Source organism: Aricia agestis, chromosome 13 (assembly GCF_905147365.1).
Source record: "Aricia agestis chromosome 13, ilAriAges1.1, whole genome shotgun sequence".
In the NCBI taxonomy this organism is placed as follows: Eukaryota; Metazoa; Arthropoda; class Insecta; order Lepidoptera; family Lycaenidae; genus Aricia; species Aricia agestis.
In genome coordinates, this window is record NC_056418.1 from 14,011,234 (window position 1) to 14,036,660 (window position 25,427).

The 25,427-nt window shown below is 38.4% G+C and overlaps 2 protein-coding genes across 5 annotated transcripts; one reads left to right on the plus strand and one right to left on the minus strand.

Annotated features, from left to right (window-relative positions):
- Positions 1 to 4,651: 4,651 nt before the first annotated feature.
- On the minus strand, positions 4,652 to 9,377 carry LOC121732857 (peroxisomal membrane protein PEX14). Of its 4 annotated transcripts, none has more exons than XM_042122850.1 (5): positions 9,195 to 9,377; positions 8,639 to 8,902; positions 8,178 to 8,392; positions 5,546 to 5,752; positions 4,652 to 4,678 (listed from the first exon to the last, which is right to left on the minus strand). In XM_042122850.1, exons 1-5 carry the CDS (start codon positions 9,243 to 9,245, stop codon positions 4,672 to 4,674), a joined length of 744 nt encoding a protein of 247 aa, XP_041978784.1. In that variant the 5' UTR covers positions 9,246 to 9,377; the 3' UTR covers positions 4,652 to 4,671. The 4 variants fall into 4 exon arrangements, with proteins under 4 accessions (XP_041978784.1, XP_041978782.1, XP_041978785.1 ...); XM_042122848.1 differs by having other exon boundaries at positions 9,189 to 9,377; XM_042122851.1 differs by lacking the exon at positions 4,652 to 4,678 and having other exon boundaries at positions 5,542 to 5,752.
- A 1,604-nt stretch (positions 9,378 to 10,981) lies between these two features.
- Positions 10,982 to 24,337, plus strand: LOC121732850 (calpain-7-like). Its single transcript, XM_042122838.1, has 12 exons — positions 10,982 to 11,253; positions 12,256 to 12,401; positions 12,574 to 12,703; positions 13,132 to 13,454; positions 14,459 to 14,635; positions 15,592 to 15,738; positions 16,406 to 16,633; positions 16,784 to 17,028; positions 17,303 to 17,502; positions 20,729 to 20,934; positions 22,445 to 22,677; positions 24,078 to 24,337. The coding sequence occupies exons 1-12, from the start codon at positions 11,043 to 11,045 to the stop codon at positions 24,220 to 24,222; spliced, it is 2,391 nt and encodes a 796-aa protein (XP_041978772.1). The 5' UTR covers positions 10,982 to 11,042; the 3' UTR covers positions 24,223 to 24,337.
- Positions 24,338 to 25,427: the final 1,090 nt, after the last annotated feature.

A 25,427-nucleotide genomic window follows, 5' to 3' on the forward strand; every position in this document is an offset into this window, starting at 1 on the left:
GTGGAGTTTTTTGTTGCGACATTTCGAACTCGGAGTCCGATAACGATTTATCCATGTTATCCATTTACACCAGGATATTATGAGTATAAAGGAGCAATACAAAATTTAAATATGGCCTCTAGCAAGTTACGCCTTTAATCCTAGACGTCACCCTATCATAGATAGGGGGTGGAGCTTATACAGGTGGGTGGTGTTTCAGGTATTAAGATGGCGGAGTATCGATCGCTCTGATAGGCAGGAGTATGCGCACGCGCAGCCACAGAAGCGCAGCTTAGATGTTGACGTCAAGGGAGTTTTGGTAGAGGGGTGCGTGCTACGTACCAGGCGCTCAGCAGTATCAGGAGAGTCTTGACTCACGGTTTAGCCGGCCTCCTCACTATTTCTGCACTCCTATTTTTCTGACTTGGATTTTTGATTTAGTTTTGTATTTAATTAGAAAATAAATAAACTGGCATGAATTTTAGACACAACTGCACTTTAAGGCGGTCCGGGGGGAAGAGGATTATATCATTATACCTCCTGATAAATGTGAATATAGGAATGTTTGTTACCTTTTCAAGCCAAACTACACTAAACTGATTAGGATGACATTTGGTATTACGATACTTGAGTCCCGGGAAGGAAAAATAAGGGCCAACGCTAAAACTCAAACGGCGCATACTCACGTGTGTATAATGAAAAATAGTATGGGCAGTGCAGGCGCGTGAGACGGAGCGCGGACGCGGGCGACGGACTGTCACACGCGCGACGGACGGCGAGCACACGGCGCGGGCGCACGCTTTTCGCAGGTGACGTTGTTTCCGTTGACGTCTTTTTGCCAAAAAAAAAAATGTTTTATTTCTGAGTAAATTTGAATCAAATTTTTTCAGAATGTCTACCTGATGCCTACCACCGGTTCGGGAACTACCCCGGCGAGAAGAACCGGCGTAAGAAACTCGCACGGGTTCCACTTTTTACCAAAAAAGTGAGAGAAAAATTATTCTTTTAAAATAAAGTTTACAATTTTGTAACTTAATATTACAAAATTGTAAACTTTATTTTAAAAGAATATAATAAATTAGTAAATAATCTACTCGACACAACTGTACACGCTCGAGATAAAAATTATACTAGCAGCGCTAAACGAGATGGGCGCACGCGACGGCTGCCCGCTTGCGGATTCGTGGCCCGCGGCGGTCTTCCGACGCGTGCGCCCGCGCCCGCATCCGCCCGTTTTTTAGCGTTGGCCCTAATAGTTTTCATCGCGGAAAAGCTACAGTTTCTGCTCGATAAGCGAACAAAGTCGCGAGCAAAATCTAGTAGGTAAAATAAATGCCCAAGTCCCAACATTATACGTACCTATGTCAGGGTAATATGTGGTAAGTTTACCTAAATGATAATAATTAAAGATTTTCGTTAATATTACATTTTAATTATCATTGGTTTAATTATCACCCACAACAATAACTATATACAAATACATTTAATTCCTGGTAGTAGTGAATGATTTCGAATATCTTCATTGATTAGATAAACATTTTTATCACAAACCACTTGTCTACAGTCTGGTTTAACAATTGCATTACAAGTAATGAATAGCTTATCGGTAAGTTAGTTTTGCTGCTTTTTATTGAGCAATAAAAGAAGAATATGGACAAAATTTCCGCATAAGCTATTCGTTACTTTCAGGTCGCTTTTCCTGTCATCCGGGTGACAACATGCTCCTTGCTTGACTTATTTCATAGAACAAAACATCTATGAAATAATAGGATAAGTTTCATACGGACCCCCTTATTCACAATGCACAATTCGACTCGGATTCGGAAACTTCATCGTGCGACATCCAATAAACGCTCGCCGCGCTAAGAATTGACCGATGACCGCACGGTAAAGTTGACGAATCCGAGTCGAACGGGAATCGTGAATCGCCCTGCCGATCCCCGCGCGGGCGATTACACGCATGACAGAAAAAGTGCCCTGAGAAATTTTACAAAATCTTAATACAGATAAGTTCGTCCACTGTATCGAAATCGGGCTGTATGGTATGTCAGCAATTATTACTGTACATTGAAGAAATTTTGTACGTACGTTCAGGGCCGAGCCGAACGATGAGTACGACGACTTACGTACGAAGTGTGCCGCGCACACAAGCGCCAAGACAATAGGGGCGTAAAGGCTTAGCCACAGAATAGATCAAGATAGATACCGCATGTGGCTCCATTTGTATGAAAACGAGGCATTTTTAAAATTCCGATTGACGTCCGATTCTGATAGCAGACTAAAGAACAGACTTTCGAAAGACGAGCATTGCTCGTCGTTTGGGAACGCGATATGGCACGCGAAGTACATACACATGCGGTATCTATCTTGATCTATGTCTGTGGGCGTAGCCAATTTCGGTTAAATTTAACAAATAATAAGTTGAAACATGAAAAAGATGCGCTTCATACATTTCACACACAGGTTGGCGCGGCCCTGCGTACGTTGCGTACGAAGGATCACTTCGAACGCGCAGTCCGATTTTGATTCATTAGACGCGCAACTTTATAGTAGGTAACAAAACTACTTGAGTATTATTAAGTATTATACTTTGTTTTAAGCTTTGACATAAACATTAACATCTGTTTAAGATCATAAAGTATCGAAAATTTTTATGGATATTTGAAATCACCTACTATCAAAAATTAATTTTCACATACAAATACCTCTAATTCCATGGCATGGAAGAATCTAGGAGCCCGTTTACAGTCTAGAATTTTTGTAATAAAAACGTCAATTTTAATGCCACTACACCCATCTACACAAGCCAATCAAAATCAAGCGTTATCTAATTATAATAATTAAATCCTGATTTAATACATAACATTTTCTTTTAGTTTGATGATTTAAAAAAAACTGGTACAAAATATGAATAAAATACCATTCTTTTTTGATATAATATGTACTTGACTAGCCCTGCTCAGGAAGTCAGATTATAAAATACATTTATAATTTTTAATACATTGTCATATTCCAAAAGTAAAATAATTTTTGTTTACATCTATATTGCTTAAAATGTTCATAGAAAAATAAATGTAAGTAGATATGGACATAATGATTATTATATATTTGAACTACATCGCTTTGTTTATATCTAGTGCACAATTACACCATTCTAATCTACGCTTTCACCATTTATGCTTAATGTGATGGCAACACTTCGGAAGTCAAAGCTCTAATAATATTATTATCGCCAAAAATATCATCATAGTAAATATAAGGGCCATACAGTTAATATACCTAGCGGAATAGAGCAACAATCTCGAGCTGTCAAACGAAACCGAAATTGATTTACGTCTGTGTGTAAAAATTTGTTTGCGTATACACTTACACAAGCATCTTTCTAAGAGATTATATTGTCAACGTGCCGATAAGGACCGACTGGACGTCAAACAGATGAAAAAAATTGGTTCTGCTGTCATGTATCACACGTCTCTTTTTACCACGCAGTGTTACTGATAGTGACATCTCTCTTGCTCAGGCCTTTGTTTCTCTATTCCGCTAGGTATATTAACTTTATGAATTATGTATAAGCTTGACACATATCGGCGGCAATCGCTGCTAAGTTTTACATAATTTAGTAACTGGCGACATAATTGTCGCTCGCTGTGTCGCGCGTCTGCGCGACCAAACCATATTTTGTATAACCCGTATCTCATTAAGAGTTGAAGAGATGAGTTGATGAAGTGGGTAACTAGCATTTTACAACATAAGAGCGATTACTATTTTTTTCTTTTAGGGTCAATTTATACCAGCGCAGGGTCGAAGTGCATCGAAGCGAATTATTAAAACTGAACATAACAAATTCAACCTTAACTCCAAAGCGTTAATGCACTTTATTACTTTTGAGAAGGCGCGCGCATCCACGCGAATTCGCGTCGATGCGCCCGATCAACGCTGATTGGCCTCGCAGAAGTTAAATGTATGCGTTACGCTCTGGAGTTAAGGTTGAATTTTCTGTGTTCAGTTATTGGGAATTCGCTTCGCTTCGACTCTGCGCTATTATAAATTGACCCTTATAATTTTAACAAACCTGTAACTAATACCTACTTCATGATCTAGCTCAGGGGTTCCCAAACTTATTTTGTACTGCCCACTTTGCGAAAAGTTTATGTTTTAGCGCCCCCATCAATTTAAAATGCATTCTAATGAAATAAATCACCTCCCCAAGCTTCTACACAACGCCCCCATTTTTTTTTCTGGATCCCGCACCGTCCCCCTTTAGACCTGCAGCGCCCACAAGGGGGCGTTATCGCCCACTTTGGGAAAGGCTGATCTAGCTAATACATCTAGCTATACATAGAATCGTCATTTTTAGATTTCAAATCATTTTCCCGGTCCTAAAGCCTCCATTTATGCAAAAAACGTAAGTTTTCAAATTGTTAATTACCCGCTTCATCTAGTTATGTCCTTAATTGTGACTTAAACTATCGATACATATCATTAGTACATCACTATAAAATATTTAGTTTTTGGTTAATTTTAGTAAATGCCTAATTTAAAAAAATAACAAAAACAATTTTGGCAAGCCAATATATAAATATTATTAACTTTTCAACCGAAAATATATAAACTGCTTGTCTTTTGTCTTTTTTGTCCAAGTATTTTAGATAAAAATTATAAAACAACTATGCTTCTTCTAAAGACTAGTCTTCATGTTCTGTAAACAAGATAAGAAATATTAAAAACAATAGTATATCCAGACCGTATTTTTTATCAACTTCAACAACTTATATAATAACAGATTTTTAATCCAGTTAGCATAAAACTGATAACGCGTTGCAGTGATTTTTCTAATATTTATTAATAGTATTGGGAACTAATTCGTATTTAAATGATTAAGGGTGTGTACAAACAAAATTTGTTGGATTTTGAACAATTTTTTTAATCAGGTTGTCACAGTTGTCACACGTGGGAGAGCCATGCTTCGGCACGAATGGGCCGGCTCGACCGGAGAAATACCACGTCCTCATAGAAAACCGGCGTGAAACAGCGCTTGCGCTGTGTTTCGCCGAGTGAGTGAGTTTACCGGAGGCCCAATCCCCTACCCTATTCCCTTTCCTACCCTCCCTTATTCCGTTCCCTTTCCATCCCTACCTTCCCCTATTACCCTATTCCCTCTTAAAAGGCCGGCAACGCACCTGCAGCTCTTCTGATGCTGCGAGTGTCCATGGGCGACGGAAGTTGCTTTCCATCAGGTGACCCGTTTGCTCGTTTGCACCCTTATTTCATAAAAAAAAAAAACAGTTTTAGAGGTGTGTAAACGGTCTCTATACCAGTTGTACACAATAACCAGTAGCTAGTTCGGTATAATTCAGTCAGCGTTCAAACATACACTTTTTCTAAGGGCAAAAAGGCAAAACAGTGAATACGATTTTTTTTCCAGATTTAAAGCGCAAATTTTTAAGCACGTTATTGATTAGCCCTAAAAACTTGCGGCCCGCGATACCTAAAACGTGTTCTGGCCCGTATAAAAAAAGGTTGAGTACCACTGCTTTAGAAGCTCAACATTAATATAAAAGCTTACATGATCTCCAAGCTGCTGTCGCTGTTTTTAGTCGCCTGCTCTCCCTCGCTCGAATTAGAGCCCCCGGACTCTGAGCGCTGGCTGCGACTTCTATGTGGCTTCTTCTTCTCCTCAACTACTTCGGTGGAAGATGCTTCTTCAGATTGTCTCTGCCACGCCGGTATGGACGGCGGTTCGGTGCGCGTTTTGAGCGTTGGAAACTGATTTCTGGAAATGAAAAGTCGATCTTGTGAAGTTGTGTTTTAGGACTTTTTTTGATAAACCGAGCTTAATGTACAATAGAATAGAAAATACTTTATTTGCACAACTTAAAACTAAACTTAAACTTAAAAAACACAATAAGGAAAATATGTACAAATAATCGGTCTTACTGCTAGCAGCAGTTTCTGCCAGACAACCTTTAATTTTAAAATACAAAAATAAGAGTAAGTATACTTAGTTAATAATATTATGACTAAATAATAAATAAGTATATACTACATATAACATAGGTACTACATATAAATAACATGTAATAATACATTAAAAATATTTATATAAACTACATAAAATTTACACAAATCTATACTAATATTATAAATGCGAAAGTATCTCTGTCTGTCTGTCTGTCTCGCTTTCACGCCAAAACTACCAAACCGATTGTAATGAAATTTTGTATACAGATAGTCTAAAGCCTGAGAAAGGACATAGGCTACTTTTTTACTGGAAAAAAGGGTTGTAAGGGGGTGAAAATACGAAAATTTGTTCAAATTAAGTTAGTGCCAAAAATTCATACTAGATGGCGCCGTGCGTCTCTTACATCGCGCTAACGCTTGCCCAACATCTTTCTATAAGAGGTGGTATCATCATACATTCGACTTTCGATTTTTTTCGAATGTTATTTCTTTTTTACGTTATTTAATAAGTCAGTACTTTATATTATATACAGTGACGTAACCTTAAACCTATCAATGATAAATAGTTTATGGGTAAAGTTGTGTAATTGGGGGACTAAATAAGCTTTAAAATTTGGCATAAAATATAAAGTTTAATTTAAAAAAATGAAATATTACGTGCACACTGCACATCTGTTTTGATTTAAGGGGTACCAGGGTTTTTTTTATAAAAGCTTTTGACACCAATTTTGTTGACATCGCGCGCTATAAACTGAAGTCCACGCGGACGAAGTCGCGGGCAACAGCTAGTATAATATATTTTGAAAGAAGGTATGTACATTTATATTATAGTTAACTATTATGACAGATTAAGATAATATTCCTTAACTCGTTTCTTAAAAATATTTATTGTTTGTGACTTTTGGATAGGGCTAATTTACTCAGAGAGAAGAAAAAATGAGGTACGAAGATAGGCATTGCAAAATTGTATTCATACTTCCATGCTAATATTATAAATGCGAAAGAGTGTCTGTCTATCTCTTATTTCTTCACACCCAAACTGCTGAACCGATTTTGCTGGGTATTGGGATGATTGAGTGTATTTGATTCCCCAAAATTACTGAACAAAATTTAATATAACAGAAAAAGACAAAGGCTTTCTGCCACTGAAAAATGTAGAGCTTTTATTTTATTTGGCGGAAAAATGTACGGTACTCGCGTGGTTTATAAATAACTGTGCAACGAAGTAACGGACGAGATTTAAATACATAATATTTAACATATTGGTTTATGATAACCTTCCAAAAGATAAACAATAATTAGGGCAGTCTTAAGTTCAATCGCAAATTGTGCAATTGTTCTTAACTTTGTCATTAAACTAGTGATAGATAAGCTAAAACAAGTGCCATTGTTAAAGAAATAGATAACCCAATGCATTTTGATGTTTATTTCATTGTAGCAAAAACATTTTTTTAAATAACTATTATATTTTATTATAAATTACGTGCTAGGGTTCGAGGATTTGGAGAGAAAGACCTGGTGACTCTCTTGAAGAATTTATTCACTAAGTCTAGGTCACACAAGCACACACTAGGTCACAACACTTAGCACTAAGTCCTAGTGTTTGGACTATCACTAGGTCCAATCACTAAGCACTATCACTGTCCTAGATCGTAGCCAAGTCGCAGGTTTCACTGGTTCACTCACTATTGATCACTTGTTGTCACTCCGAAATCGCCTCGAAGATCGTTCAGATCGAACTGAATTCCGGGCCGTCTACCTGCGGCTTTTTATATGGCGAGACGAATTCCAGAAAGTTCCCGATTCACGTAAACAAGTAAACAAGTATGGGAAGTTTCTAGTAGGCTCGAGCATGTACCACTTAGCGCCATTTAGTTTCGAGTAGGGGATTTATGTGTAGTGTGTCCCCTGATCAGTTTCGCTAGCTACATTATCCATATATGGCTTGTGTGAATTGATGTTCGTTACTCCATTACACATTAACTATTTGGATGGATTTGCATTCTTCATTTGCACAGAAGTTACTTTTTTGTCCAAAACCTATTCTCACATGAAAATCCTTTGAAAACATACAAAAACATTTCATGCAATTTCTATGGTTTAAAGTCTAAACTCTAAGCTATGAAGCTGGACGTAAAATTCTATATTATACTCATTTTGTCATTTCATACCTATTCAGAAGTTTTGTGACTCACCTTGTGCATTATGCATAATGTTAAAGCAAAAACTATACATACCTATTTAATAATATCCCTTTCACTGAAGCTATATCTGCTTTTAAGTTGTCTAACTGTGACCTGAGGACATTCTGCTGGGCGGTGGTCTGCAACTCCGTCCGTAATGATGAGATGCTGCTGTTCATTAGGTCTAAAGATTTCCGGAGCTCGTCCAAACATTCCACTGTTGTCTTCCTCTTGGGTTGTTCAATAAATAGCAGTTGCCTCAGACAATTCTGTCGAAAATGATTATGTGGACAATATCTTTTAATTGTGTGTAATACTTATATCATTAATATATATTTTGTATTCATATTACTATAACATAAAAGTTTAGTTTGTTTATTATGTTTATTGCACTTTTAATGACTGATATGCATGTCTGATATTGTTTTGTAATGGAATATCATCAGCACAACATATTTTTTATTAAAAAAATAATAATAAGTAAAATGTTATAAAATCAAGAAGCATTTCTTTACCTTATAAAGCCAATAGCAGCCATAGATAACACTACCATAGATGATAACAGGTAATATTCTATTTCTGAACCATGACCTCTTGGAGTGCTGGAACATCAGCAGCTCAGAGGCCAATGTAGGTGCATCTATCATGTCCGCACATTTCTCTATGGCTTTGTGTATCTCAACATCCGTCAATCCCTTGCTGCGTAGAAATCTCTCTTTACTCTCCATTGTGCATCTCTGGACATTCGGATTGGATAGAAATTTCACAGCTGTGGTCACCTGAAATATATTTTTTTATTAAAAGGAGACTATGCTGGAGCCTATGCATGTTTTTTTTAAATACATTGTAATCTTGAATGTCCTAAATCGTTTTTGTGTAATAATAAACAAGTAAGTATAAGAATCTAATAGGCTTATCAAAGCAAATGATATGAAAGGCAAAATGCAAAGGTCAACATCACATACCCTCTAATACCAAAGGTAATGTATCGCTAGTTCTTTTATAAATAAATTAGATAGCGCACAGCTAATTAAAAGAACATGAATAATTTGAAATATTGCATACAATTACCAAATTCTCACGGACTTCACCCGTAGTTTCTGCTAATAATTCTGAAGCCATCGTGATGTGCTTATAAAGTCTTTGTTTACTATATACTTGGAAGATCACAATTAAAACACAATGGACAGTTCGAAGACTGCTAAAAATCGAACAAATATCATTCACTGATCAATTTCGGACAGCAACTTTTGATTTCCTACTGCCTACAGGCTACATTTGACATAAAAATCTATGTTTGACATTTTGATTATTGACAGAATTTTTTTTCTTATTATGGCGCTTGGCTTTTTAACCATGGCCAGTGTCAAGTAATATATGGCGGGAGAAAAAAAAAATCGTAAAATGTTTACAAAATATAAATTATAAAGTCGTTTTTCCAGGTTATTGTCAAGTCGAAGGTCTAGTAAAAGTCTAAAACAGTAGTCTGTAAAGTCAACGAGTCAAGTCAGTTGTTTTAGTAAAGTGGTAGACCCTTTCCTAAAACTTTCGATGGAGTTTTGGAGGGAACACAAAATGGAACGTTTCTTGAAGTTGTATCACTCGCCCACACTTGTGCACGACATCGTTTAATTAATGGTTAATATTCTACCAACATTACACATTAAAAACCGAAATAACACAATATATGGATAATAAATTAATACAAAAACACAATGTCACTCTTTCGTAAACTATTGACAGGTTACGAATGATTTTGACGGTCTTGTTTATGGAACTCAAAGGAACTCAACTGTTGACTGGCGACTGCATGTTTTTTTAAAACTATCCTTAAAAAATGCTCTCTGGTTTTACAAAAACTAGCTGTCCAGACTCCAGACTAGTCCAGAGTCCAGACTCGTCCTCCTTTCCAGTTTCCTTTTGACTTGACAGTTGAGGGTTGACCTTTCTACAAAAGCTACTAGCTAGTAAGTAGCTGTAGCCATGGCTGTAGCCTGTAGCTTAGCTACATAGTAGCCTGTATCTAGGCGGTATGCCTTTGCCGTGGGAGAAAAAAAACAGCTTCTTATTATGGCGCTTGGCTTTTTAACCATGGCCAGTGTCAAGTAATATATGGCGGGAGAAAAAAAAAATCGTAAAATGTTTACAAAATATAAATTATAAAGTCGTTTTTCCAGGTTATTGTCAAGTCGAAGGTCTAGTAAAAGTCTAAAACAGTAGTCTGTAAAGTCAACGAGTCAAGTCAGTTGTTTTAGTAAAGTGGTAGACCCTTTCCTAAAACTTTCGATGGAGTTTTGGAGGGAACACAAAATGGAACGTTTCTTGAAGTTGTATCACTCGCCCACACTTGTGCACGACATCGTTTAATTAATGGTTAATATTCTACCAACATTACACATTAAAAACCGAAATAACACAATATATGGATAATAAATTAATACAAAAACACAATGTCACTCTTTCGTAAACTATTGACAGGTTACGAATGATTTTGACGGTCTTGTTTATGGAACTCAAAGGAACTCAACTGTTGACTGGCGACTGCATGTTTTTTTAAAACTATCCTTAAAAAATGCTCTCTGGTTTTACAAAAACTAGCTGTCCAGACTCCAGACTAGTCCAGAGTCCAGACTCGTCCTCCTTTCCAGTTTCCTTTTGACTTGACAGTTGAGGGTTGACCTTTCTACAAAAGCTACTAGCTAGTAAGTAGCTGTAGCCATGGCTGTAGCCTGTAGCTTAGCTACATAGTAGCCTGTATCTAGGCGGTATGCCTTTGCCGTGGGAGAAAAAAAACAGCTGTCATGAGTGACATTGACATGACTTGGTTGACATTAAATTTCAAAGCAAATCATCACAAAATTGCACTGTTTATAAATCAAATTGCATTTTTATAAGATAGCAACTAAGTAACACCTAAAAATGAGTGCGTTTGAAAATGCGACGGAAGCGGCTTCCCTCGCAGTTAGATTTGACGAGACAGGACAAACGGACAAAGCAGTGGAATGCTATAGAACGGCGGCAAGATTGCTGGACAGAATTAGAGATTCTGTACCGCCAGAACGGCGAATGGAAGTAGTAAACAAAGTTAGAGAATATTTGGAGAGAGCTATACTCTTACAGGAACAGAAAGGTACAAGTTAAAAGTATAGAAGTAATATATATATGTATATATATATATATATATATATATATATATATATATATGTATATATATATATATATATATATATAAATAAACTAAATAGAAGGGTTTTTCTATACCAAGGGATGAGTCATCCATCAGCAGGATGTACTTAAATATTTTTTTTAGTTCCCGAAAGCCAACTGCTCTACTGCTCCTCTCTGCCTTATAAAAGTACACTATGACGCCCGCAATTCCGTTGCGCAAAAATTAGTTTATCGTGCGGGAACCGTACAATTTTCCGGGATAAAAGTATCTTATGTCCCTTCCCGGGACTTAAAGTATCTCCATACCAAATTGCAGCTAAATCGGTTCAGTCGCTTGGGCGTGAAGAAGTAACAGACAGACAGACACACTCTAGCATTTATAATATTATTATGCATTGAATGAAGCCAAATATCAACATGTTACCTAGAAATTACCTACAGTATGTATTTTAGCATCCTAATGACAATTCTAGCCATTCACTTTATCACACAGTTAACCATGATCGCATTTGAGATAATAAAGTGTGGGCAGTGTCTCCTTACCTCACTTGTAAACCGCTTAATTCCTATAAATAGCATTGTCTACACTTGAACAGTGCCATAGCTAGCTGCAAGGTGACCAATATCAAAATTTATTTGGGGCCCTTCAGTTAAACCTTTTTCATATAAGAACTAGCTGTCCTGGTGAACTTTGTGTCATTTTAAAACCTTCCCTGGACTTCTACGAATATTTTGAGATTAAAATCAGCCCAATCCGTCCAGCCGTCTTCGAGTTTTAGCGCGACTAACACATTTGAAAATCCATTTATATATATATATATATATATATATATATATAGAATAAGATAGTATTTGAGTGTATAATTTGTATCACTAAAAAGCAGCTAAAACAGCTCAACAGCCTGAGGGTTTGTATTATTTGTATGTGACATGTACTTACAACAAAATTTTATCTACTTTTCAGATGTGGTACAGCAAGCAGAAAGTGAGCGGAGTATGCAGAAATGTTACTTCTTGATGCAGCAAGCTCTAGACGCTGATGAGGCGGGCCTCAAAGATATTGCTCTCCAGTCTTACACAAGTGCTGTTGAGCTGGCTTTGATAGCAGCTGTAGGTATATAATTATACTCTTATGTTAACTGTAATAATACAAAACCTGCAATATGAATTTTATTATTGAAAAGGTGGTAATTAAAACTAGAATTCTTTTCTACTATGTTACAAAATTATTTTATGGTATTATTTAATGAATGATGTTACATTTACTATATATTTTTTGCAGAAGAGTAATCCAAATCCAGAAGTAAAGTCAAAATTAAACGGTTTGGCCTCACAAGCCTTAGAAAGAGCTGAGAAAATAAAGGGTATTGGAAAAATAGGCGCCTTATCTATAAATGAAACTAAGAAACCAGGTAATAAGATTTTAATTATTATATTTCAATATTTTTTTGACTCCAACATGATTTGGTTTCAGTCTCTCAATCACTGACCCTTTGAAATGACTGCAGGTTTTTCTGCCTATTTGAAGCGGAATCAGCGTCCCCCATGCGGGGGAAGAGAACTAAATTTGACGTAAAAATGACGTTTAAAAGTCGCCATATTGGCGCTGAGAGAGGTAGTTGGCGCTGAGGGAGTATTTTTAACTAATACTAGTTTCTACAACCAATAGCGATTAAGCGGCCATTTGCAAGTTACTTCAGATTTAGTTCTCTTCCCCCGCATTGGGGGCGCTAATTCTGCTTCAAATAGGCACAAAAAGCAGGTGGGTACCATTAGTCCAGTGTATTTGTATAATGGAGGTCAGTGATCTCAATTGAGTCTTCACTTTTCATTGCCACAGCAGTTTCACCAAGTAGAGCACAGTTGCAAAGAGAACAAAGTGTTCACCTCAAAGTCAGTGGGAAGCAAGTCTACACAGAAGAGGAGAAAGTCGTATTAAGAGAGACATCAAAAATCAACCGCAATTGTTTTCTTCCTTTTATGGATGTGGACTTGTCGGAAAAGTTTCAGTATGCAATACCCTTTGAGGACAGAGCTAGTGAATTGAAATTGTCTTCAAAACAGGAGAGAGAGTTCGATAGATGGGTGAGACCGCATGAAGTGTCTGCTGATCCGAAGATGATAGTCGGAGACCATGTGGATTGTTACAGTATTAAACAAACTGTAAGTATTTATGTCAATAAAAAATAAACTATTGCTGGTGTTAATTATAACAATTAATAAATGGATGTATGATTGAAAAATAAACATACAATCAAGGAATACAAAGAAAGAGTATAATATTATGTATAGTAGCAGAAACAGATGATTTTGTCACAGGTAGTACAGTGCTCCTAAAGTGATAATGCGCATAGAAATTTTCGTTATTTTTCGGCAATGGTCGTATTTCCCGAGCGTCGTTTTTAAACTTAACTTTAAGAAAAACAGCGCTTTGCAGCGATGTAGAGGCGCCAGACATTGCTTGGATGTTACCATGGTAACGTCACTGGCCATGTCGCGGTGGCTTACCGGTGACAGAGTAGACAGAATTATAGAGTATACCGACTTAGAACTGATGTTGAAATTTTTAAATTTGACGTATTATGACGAAAATCGTCGCTAGGGTTGTTAACTTGTTACCTACAAATTTAAAACTATGACATATTCGATGGACGTGTTCCTCTTTGGTCGTATTGTTGTTTGTGTTTTGGCACATGTGATTAAAATTGTCAGAATCCAATTTTGAAATCTTTATTTTACATATTTAAAAACGTTAGTAACATAGAATATCATTGTTTAAAAATAAATTATATCAGCCAGCGCGAGGCACATTCCGTTCATAATCCTAGTGAAACCCGACGAATTTGACAGATATTGAAACCTGTCCGTCTCTTTGCAGTCGAACTACTGGTCGTTATGTCTATTGTGCCGGTGAGTTATAGTTTTTATTATTCGTAGGTTATAGCACTTATTGACGGACCAGCGACAGGGGACATCCACCGGCTATATGGCATTTACTTCTATTTCCTTTGAACAAGGTGCAAAATGCATTGTTTGGGTCTCTTACGTTTCATAGATTCGGGTGTTTTCGTGACTACGACAATAATTAGCGGAGATTTGCATGCGCATTATTAATTTGGGGGTACTGTACATACATAAAAAAGTTAAATATAATGTTCTTTTTTCAGATAGTATCAGACTGTTCATTTGTGGCCTCCCTAGCTGTAAGTGCACTGTACGAAAAGAGATTTAAAAAGAAAATTATCACCTCAATAATATATCCCAAAAATAAAAATAAGGACCCAGTGTATAATCCCTTTGGAAAGTATATGGTTAAGTTACATTTAAATGGAGTTAGAAGAAAGGTGAGCGGATGAAGTACACTTTTAGAAGATAAATAAACATACTACAATAATAATAATAGCTCCCACACTGGTTTCGGTGACGGTGGCCGGTTTCATTGAAACCAGGCCAGCTACGCAGGAGTAATTTTATAGTGCCCAAGTGTGTGCGCAGTACACAAGAGCACTCTCTATTCCTTTACTCTCATAACCCAGTGGGACGGACGACCGACACGACCGGCGAGAGATCAGGCGCAGGACCGACTTTTTACATGCCCATCCGACGCATGGATCATCTTACTTGTCAGACAATCAGGTGATCAGCCTGCATTGTCCTAACCAAACTTGGAAATAACAAAACAAAACATACAACATAACAAAACATACTACATATATTTGGCAGTAATAGGTATTGACCAAACTTATGAACAAAAAGCTGAGAGTTACTCAGCTTTTTGTTCATAAGTTTGGTCAATTTCTGCCAAATCAAATTTTATGGCAAACGCGCATACCATGGTTGGAGGTGCATCATTAAGAAGCTACGAATAATAAAAACTAAGGAATCGTAACTCCCATACTATTACCATTCTAAATTTGTTTCCTTTTGATCTGTCATGTAACGTCAGCCTAGTACCGCTCAAGGTCACCTAAATATTGCAAATGTATTGAAATGTGTACCTAAGGTACACTTAAGTATTGTGGAGCATGTTTTTTGACAGAGTTACTTTTCCTTAGTTTTTATTATTCGTACTTAAGAAGTAAAGAACTTGACAAGGAACTGATGTTTTTCATGATCATGATCATCAAGATGCAATAAAGAATCTAGAGTAAAGAAATATACAGCTTGTGCATAGACAAGGAGTTAGGCGCAAATTACAAAGGAATTTGAAAATCGCGCCAATTTGAAACTCCTTCTTTTGCATATTCTGACGTCATAATATACACACTGCAATTTTTATTATCATTGTTAATATTTTCAGGTAATAATAGATGACAGACTGCCCTATAGTAAATACGGGCGCCTGTTGTGTTCATACTCGAGCAACAAAAACGAGTTCTGGGTGTCGATGTTGGAGAAGGCGTATATGAAAGTCATGGGCGGATACGACTTCCCTGGATCTAATAGTGTAAGTATATCTGAGGTCTCTTGCTATTTCTTAGCATTAAATCTTATCTGTATAATGCTAAAAGATATTCAATGTCTATATTTATTCCTAAATATTACTTTTGATTTATCTAGCTCAGCATTTCCCAAAGTGGGCGATAACGCCCCATTGTGGGCGCTAAAGGTCTAAAGGGGGGCGGTGTGGGACCCAGAAAAAAGGGGGCGTTGTGTAGAGGCTTGAGGGGGGGGTGATTTTAGCCGGATGCATTTAAAATTGAAACAATGGGGGCGCTAAAACATAATTTGTTCTCAAAGTGGGCAGAAGACAAAATAAGTTTATGAACCACTGATCTAGCTAATATAAGCAAGATGGTTTTTCATAAATTGTGACTTGTTCTCCATCTTTACTCTGCACTTCCTGATGTTGTGGAGGGGTTGCAGTATTTCATAGTCGCGCTCTCCGCTCGTTAGGTTTTGTCTACTTTAAGTTGAAACATACAGTGTAGATCTTTGATAGTTCTGCCAAAAAGATATACAGTGTTAAATAGTTCTGCTATTTTACTCCAGCTTTGATTCAGTTTTGATGTTGATTTGATATTCTATGAGAATGCCATTGCTTTGAAACCATATCCAAGCTTAATAAATAAGATAAAAATAGCAAAATGTCATATATTGTAATATGTTCACAGAATATAGACCTCCACGCGCTTACCGGTTGGATCCCCGAGCGCGTGGCATTACGGCCGGACGAGGCGACGTTCGACGCGGAGGCCGTGTTCGCGAACATGCGCGCTCGGCTCGCGCGTGGCCACGTGCTGGCGACGGCGGCGACGGGTGCACTCGACGAGCCGCTCGCCGAGCGCGCCGGCCTCGTGCCGAGCCACGCGTACGCCGTGCTCGATGTGCAGTTGGTCGATGTGAGTACTATCCTACCGACTGCACTAGCGCGGGCTTTGAGCGCGGTGACCGCATCAAGAAATTCCGTAACGAAAAAACCTAACACCCCCCACTCCACGGTGTTTGTGTGGTGGCGGTTGTATACTACAGGGCTACTCCTTCATTTACAGGGCGTCAAACTGCTAAAACTCAAGAACCCCTGGTCGCACGTCAGATGGCGGGGCAACTACAGCGAGCTAGACAGCGTGCACTGGACGGCCGAGTTGCGTCGCGCGCTTGCATACGACCCGGACTCCGCCGCACAGTATGATAATGGAGTTTTCTGGATAGACTATGCCAGTATACTGAAGTTCTTCGATGTCTTCTATTTAAATTGGAACCCGGAGATATTCAACTACACATACTGCATACATCAGTAAGTGTTTCAAGTTGTTTTAAAATTGTGTAAGCGAGAGGGACTACTTGATAGTTGTGTCTAACTGCACATACTCCGATTAGTATTCTTTTAGTATAACCGCGATTCTGAATTCCTTCAGCATACGTTCATAAGTTTTTGGAGCAAAAGTTTATTTACTTTTTTATTAAAATGATTACTTTATTCACTTAAATAAATACCTAAAATCAGCGTGTAACATTCAGTATTAAAATTATGCAAAGTCTCTACTATCATAATATTATATCTATTTCAGAAAATGGGACGCCGGCAACGGTCCAGTGAAAGACGAGTTCAATATAAGCGAGAACCCGCAATTCACGCTTCACGTCCAAGAGAAGGGGGAAGTGTGGCTACTGCTCACGCGACACATCACAGACATAGAAGATTTCAAGGACAACCGCGAATATATTACATTACTTGTGTACAAGAGCGGCCGACGGATATATTATCCATGTACGTATAGACTATAGAGTTAGACCATAGAGTATAGAGGGAGATATAATTATATCACAGAGATTAGATTGTTATTATAAATTTAAATCCATATTAATATTATAAATGCGACAGTGTCTGTCTGTCTGTTAAATCTACACGCCTAAACCGCTGAACCGATTTTGCTTAAATTTGTTATGAGATACTTGGAGTCCTGGAGGATATAGGATACTTTTTATTCCGGGAAAAATACGTTTCCTGCACGATAAACGATTTTTTGCGCAACAGTGTTGCGCGTGTCATCTATAGTTTGTGCGTTCTAAGATGATATGGGTGACAGTTTTCATTTCCTTGCTACGGGTTTTTTTACAAGAAAACAAAAAAAAAAAAACAAAATGTAATAAATTATATTCCATCTACAAAAACAAATGTTTCCCATAATTGTAAATGAATAAAAATGAAAAGATGCTAAATGCTAAGTTATTAATAAAAAATATAAATATTAACTGTGAAATAGTGTCACCTGGCCCAGAGCAGGGACAATAAAAAGATAAGAGAGAAGAGAGAAATAAAAAAGAGGATTAAATAATTTAACAAATTTATTTAAAAAGAAAAAAGAAGAGAAACCTAGTCAGACGGAGAGCGGGTAAGGTGGGTACGAAGCCTAGCCTCAGTCTATTTCGGGGTGAATTCACGGGTAGGGACACTACACTTATCTTGGGATCAGACAGCGACGTGGGGGACTCCAGCTCCTCAAGTCTCCGCGATCTACCGGACAGGCGTAGGGTCGACGGCCAGCTGTTGGTGCCGAGGTGTTTGGGACCCCGTCGGTGGCAGCTAGTTCAGTGTGCGGTAGGTGCGTCAATCAGACGGCATGAGCAGCACGTGGTCGGCTCCAGGCGACCAAACTCTGCTGCAAGATAGTAGTGGTCCGTTGTCCGGGACAGAGCCGGGCAAAGTTGTCCGGGAAGGAGCAGGGCAGAGTAGAGTTGTCCGGGAGTAGAGTTGTCCGGGACCGAGCACCCCTGGAATGTTCCGAACAAGAGGCTTAGGACAGGTGTTCATGCTGTTGATGACCCCCCGCAAGCACGTGTTCTCCACCCGAAGACTTCGAGCACGTGGTTGCGGAGTCCATCACAAACATCAATTTCACAAAAAAAAACTATCAAAAGAAACAATAAAATTTAGAAAAAGCTACAACAACAAAAGGTTAAGGAACTTTTGACAACGACAACCATAACTAGGTCATGGCCAATTTTGTTATGACAATTAAAACATAAAATAGTATGACCACGGTAAAAGAACTAATACAATTAATATTTTAAATAAAATCTACTTTTACAAGGTTTAAGAATTGAACTGATTACAAAAAAGTTGAAACAAAGAAAGTTGACGAACACGTGGTCGGTCACAAGAAAAGATTTTACAATTTAGACAAAATACAATATGCTTTTTCGCTAACAATTAAAACGAAATACAGAATAAAGCTGGATTACAAGAATAAAGGAATTAAAGACAAATACCTTGGAAAATTCCACGGACACACACAAAACACTCACTCACCTATAACGGGGATCAAAGACTCCTACATTTTGATGGAGTAAAAAAAAAGGACGAGCGAGGATATCCGCGGCTTTTTATACTGCCGTCGGACTTTATTTTTTTTTCTGTCACGTTGACAGGGCTAAGGAATATATCCGGAGGGCTCGTTAAGTAAAAAGGTACTTCAAATTAATATTTCTCAAACTAAATTAAAAGAAAACTACATAAAGCTACTTTGTACATTTAAATAGGTAAGTAGAATTAATTGAAATAAAGTTATTTAAAAAAAAAAAGGTATTTAAGTAAACAAGTGTCGTTTTAGTTCCGCACTATATCAAGAGATGGCGCACTAAGTATTGATTTAGCTTCTTGATTACAAGAACAGCTGACAAATTGAAAAAAGGAGAGGGAGATATTAATAATTTATAAGTAGCTACGCTACAATAGGAGTATAAAATTATTGTTACGAAAACATTTGAAAAATGTCATATGCATGAAACTGAACTTATGTCAATAGAGATTGACTCTGTTGAATCGAAATCAAATCGATAAAAAAGGGCGGCCATCTTAAATCGCTGGCACCACTGAAATGTCAGTACGAAATCGATAATAATTTCGATTGCAATTCCTTTACGAAGTGATTCGATATTTTTAAACTATCGATTAATTTTTGTTAGGTAACTTCCCTACTATTGTCAATTATAATGTGTCACCCATATCGTCATAAAACGCACAAACTATAGTTTACTATTAATTTAAGTTGTCCCTACTAATTTTATGTACAGTACTCCCAAATTAATAATGCGCATGGAAATCTTCGCTAATTGTCGTAATCACGAAAACACACGAATCTATAAAACGAAAGAGTCCCAAACAATGCACTTGCATTTTGCACCTTGATCAAAGGTAATAGAAGTAAATATCATATAGCCGGTGGCTGTCCGTTGTCGCCGGTCCGTCGATAAGTGCTGTAACTCACCGGGAAATCATCGTTGCGTTACCATGGTAACGTCCAAGCAACATCAGGCGCCTCGACGTCGCTGCAAAGCGCTGTTTTTTCTTAAAGTTAAGTTTAAAACAGCGCTTGCAGCGATGTCTTACGACGTTCGGGAAATATGACCGTTGTCGAAAAATAACCAAAATGTCTATGCGCATAATCACCTTGGGAGCACTGTTCATTTTAGCATTATTACTGTCATTACTATTAGCGTTGAGAAGATAGTAAATCATCAGTATAATGTCGCATGTGTTTATACAGGGTGTAACAAAAATAAGTGATAATACTTTAGGGTGTGTACATGTTCCTTGTAGAGAGTTCACTATGAAAGTAGCAGCGCTGAAAGACCAAAATTTTTTTTCACTTTTGTATGGGGAAACACTTGACGCTCTGGCCCTTGCCCATACAAAAGTGAAAATATTTTTTGGTCTTTCAGCGCTGCTACTTTCACAGTGAACTCTCTACAAGGAACACGTACACACCCTAAAGTATTATCACTTATTTTTGTTACACACTGTATATTCACCTATTAATGAAACTTTTTTCAAACCAGACATTTTCCTGAAGACTGCACTTATTATTATTAACGTATTTATTAAGCATAAACTATAGTTAATTGCACATCATGCACATATTGCTTCATATCTGTACTTACACATTTTTATGTATAGTACTTAGATACAATTAAATTCTATCTTACAATTTCAGTTGACCCTCCCCCCTACATAGACGGCATACGTATCAACAGCCCCCACTATTTATGCAAGATCTACGTTGGCGACAACTCGGCGGATCGCTACACGCTAGTCGTGTCGCAGTATGAGAAGACGCGGACGATACATTACACGCTGCGAGCGTACGCGACGTGCAAATTCGCGATGGCCAAGATTGAACCGTTCCCGTTTACGAAAATTGTAAGTTAGAGGTTTTTTGTAAATTTGAAAATCAATTACTGCTATTTTATCAATTAATAAATGAATGCTTTAATACTTGATATTATAAATGCGAAAGTGTGTCTGTTTGTCTGTGACCTCTTCACGCCGAAACCGTTGAACCCCATTTTGCTGAAAGTTATGGAGATACTTCGAGTCCCGGGAAAGGACATAGGATACTTTTTATCCCGAAAAAATGTACGGTTCCCGCGCGATAAAACGAATTTTGGCGCAACAGAGTTGCGTGCGTCATGTAGTGAGTAATAAAATAGTTTATTATTTACGTAAACATAAGTATATATGTTTACGTAAATAATAATATAACGGTATTTATAAATGTATAAATACCGTTATCTCGACTAATTATATTCATGTTTTGAAATGGTTCTCTTTGTGCTTGCTGCTCCGCACAGTACCTTATCGGACCTGGCAGCAATTACACCAACGCCTGCTAAAATATGCTTTCCGATTCTATATTACGAAGACCAAGAGAGACAATATTAATTATAACTTAACTCTATTTTGGTGATATACTTGAACTGGTATTTTATATTCCAGCAGTACCACAGATTAAAATAACTCTAAATAGAGTCCAAAGTCTAATAGAGGCAAACAGGAAAGGCCGGCATCGCATCTGCCGCTCTTCTACAGCTCGAATAGGCTTTTTATGAACTTGTGTGACATTGACGGGAGCGCTGCTGGTAAAGGAGAACTGTCAAACACATGTCAAAAATGACGTTTTGTAAGATAGAAAACTTTTCCCGCCACGTTCATATAAAGCCTTGTCGAACTGTAATGCTGCGAATGTCTATGGACGACGGTAGTTGCTTTCCATCAGGTGACCCGTTTGCTCGTTTGAGCCCTTTAAAAAAACGTGTAGCACTTGGGGGCTGCCGACGTCAAGTCGCACGTACAAAAACACCATGCCGAAGTCTGGCAACGCCGCAGCGACCGGCACAACGCGCGCTGACGGCAGCGATGCACCGATGCGCCGGTTGGAGTGACCTGTGAAAATTCAAATAAAATGCTACTTTATGACATAAAATATAAGTGACATTTTCTACTGACATTTTGGTGGCGACCCACGCTGCCGTAAAAGCTAGTAGGTAGAGTAAAATGAAACCTATCGCCTATGTCATAAAGTGGCATTTCTTTTGAATTTTCATCGGCCGCGGTCGCTCGCGGCAAAGATCCGAAAGCCACCTTTAGTTTATTTTCGTTACGGAATTTCTTGATGCGGTCGGCGCGCTCAAAGGGTCTATAGTCTATACAGACGAACTGCAATCCAACCGCAAATTGCAGTTCAAATGCAGTTTGAATGCAGTTGACACGACTGCAATAGAACTGCAAACCATTATCAACTGCATTCAAAATACATTCAAACTACACTTGAACTGCAATTTGCGGTTGTATTGCAGTTGAAATGCGGTCCGTCTGTTTAGACCCAAAGCCCGCAATAAAAACTATGCAATAACAATAACCCTCTTTCCAGATAAAAGGCGAATGGTCGGGTCACACGGCCGGCGGTTGTGAGAACCATCGCGCGACTTACCCCAACAACCCTAAATACACAATTCGGGTGCCGGAGTCCCGGGGGCCCTGCCACGTCGTCTGCCAGCTCAAGGGGCCCAAACAGTACCAGATTGGAGTCGACGCGAGGGTTGAGTCGCTAGATGATCCCAGTGTTACGGCGCCGTTTTTGAGAGAGTCTTCTGGGCCGTATCGGTGAGTTAACTATGTCCCAATTTTACCAACGTCTGTGAGTGTTAACAGCTTGTTAAAATATCATGTCTTCTCTTTCATTCATATGCAAAGCGAAAGAGATAAATGATAAAAAATAATAAAATAATATCCTAACAGTGACAGAGCTGATGAAAATTATAATTTATGTCAAAGAGCACACTCGATCATGTCAGCTTTCAAGCAAAAATATTAGATCAATATTGGCCCACCCGTTTGGTTGTTCTGATACCATGGACAGACAGACACGACAAATTATAGCCCCTTTTTAGGTGGGGGTAAAATGCGCGTAAATCCGGCACTTATGAAAACGGATGTTCTGTGACTGATTTTCAGAACGTTAAATCAGCGGGGCTAAAATGGTCACATTTAGCAATTCCTCTCAATCAATTCAGCAAATGAACTGTTAAAACTGTCAAACTGACAAATGTCAAATCAGTACAAATATACAGAAATGAATTGCAAGCAGAGTTGCATTTAGCGATTGTAGAAAAATGAATCATATTATGATTCATATCATGATTCTTCAAAGCGACCATTTTAGCCTCGCAGGCACGGCACTTTCATCACTTACGACTTTGGCTGGCCATAGACGGACCGCATCTTGCAGTCGAAACCGATTGTAAGATGCGGTCGCCGCACGGCGATCTGCAGTTTCCATGCGAAATTCATACAGCATGACTGGTGAGACATGTTCAATACTCGAGGACGTGATATTTGGCTATTAGGCATATTAGTTAGAAAAAAAAAAGATACAAGAAAATAATATCAATTGATCACTGAGTAAATGTAGCTTAAAGTTAAATAATTATTTACCCAACGCATGTAAACCGCGCGCGGGAGGGGTAGCGCCGCCGCGCCGGCTGCATAGTAAATTACTAAGTGTCCATGATTCATTTATTTAAAGGGAAATTTGGTCAAAAATTAAGTACTTATTTATTACATAATTATAATGAGAATCGAGTACCGAGTACTCTCCTTAAGTATTGATTATGTCTCACCATTCATGCTGTATATCTGCAATACACGGAACCGCTCAAGAAGTTCTTGAGCGGTCGGAGCAGTCGCTCTGCGGTCGAGCTCGCCGTGCGGTCGAACAACAAAGGTATGCATGATCGACTGCATGATGCGGTCTAGAACAGTCGGTCCCGACTGCAACTTGCGGTCCGTCTATGGCCAGCCTTATAGTGACACTAAGGCGTTCGCTGCGTTAAGCGTGCGCCCGGCGCGGCCACCCGCAAGGCGTGCTTGTTTCATGACATCCCATAGAGCAGCGCTGCGTTGTGTGGGTCAGCCGTCGCACGATTACTATGGCGAGCGCACGGCGCAGCGAACGCCCTTATTAGTAACTTCGACATTATAATATTGTGACACTTATTCTCCAGATCGGGCTTCGTAGTCCTCGAGCTGCGGAGTCTTCCGGCGGGGCGGTACATCATCACGCCCTCTACCTTCTACCCCGGACAGGAGGGACCGTTCTTCCTGGAGCTCAAGTCCACCTGTGACGTCACCTGCGAACCCCGTTACTAGAGGGGCAGAAGAGAAGAGATAGTGCTGACTAGATGATATAATATCAGAGAAGTAATTGATTAAGCAGGTGGCGGACCTACGTAATTTAGTCGCGTTATGTTAAACCCAGCTCACATTGAATTAACATGATCCGGCCAAATGACGTGGGTCTGTCAACTGTCTATGAATCAATTTCCTCGATGATACTATCAAAGTAGTTGATTTCTAGGCTGATGGGGGGACCTACGTAATTTGGTCGCGTTATGTCAAACCCAGCCGACAGATCAAAATTAACCTATCAACTCCCAAGCGGTCGAATTCGACCGCGATAACAATAGAATAACAATAGATTTCCAAGAAGAAGAAGGAGAGGGATTAAGAATTGACATGATCCGACCAAATGACGTGGGTCAGTCAACTGCCTATGAATCAATATCCTCGATGTATGTACCATACTAATGAAGTCTGTGTGTCTGTCTATTTAAAATGAATATGCTTATGGTTGGGAGAAAGACAGGATAATTTGTATTCCGGAAAATCTGTCTGTTTGCCTGTTTCTTCTTAACGCTTAACCAGTGCAACCAATTTGATAGTCGAATGGGAAAATAATTAGTTTTTATCCGGGCGGTTTAACTAAATTTATAAAATCCGGGCGGTGTCCGGTCTAAGTGTCTAAACACACTAGGCTGAATTACGCCGGCGTAATTTCCAACACGTAAAAATTCGGTCTAGACCGGCTTTATCCGGTCAGATGGTAACCCTACGTGTGGCGGATGAGACAGTAAATCGGTTCGCCGCTGTTTCGCGGTTCGCACGGTGGACTAGAGGCGTAAGTTGTTGGCACTTAGTATTATAATTATTTGCAGCTTAGGATAAGGTAATAAACATTCTTAGCAATCAAATTATTGTAAACTTGCATCCATAATTTTAGTAGGATGAATTATATTAAAAACGCTATTTTTATGTAACCAAAGCTTTTTTATTGTGATATTTAAGGGTTTTTAATAAAATCATTTTAAATTAGATGTGTGCTCAAAATGTTTTTACGTTTTGAATTTTATTATGATATGAAGTAATAATGGGCCCAATGTAAGAATCATAGCATGTATATTATTGTATTATGAAATATATTGCACGTAAAAGGGAGACAGGAATATCAATTATGCATCTCGCTTTAAAATATTTTATTTTTAACTTTAATGCTAAGTACTCACATACTGTTTTAC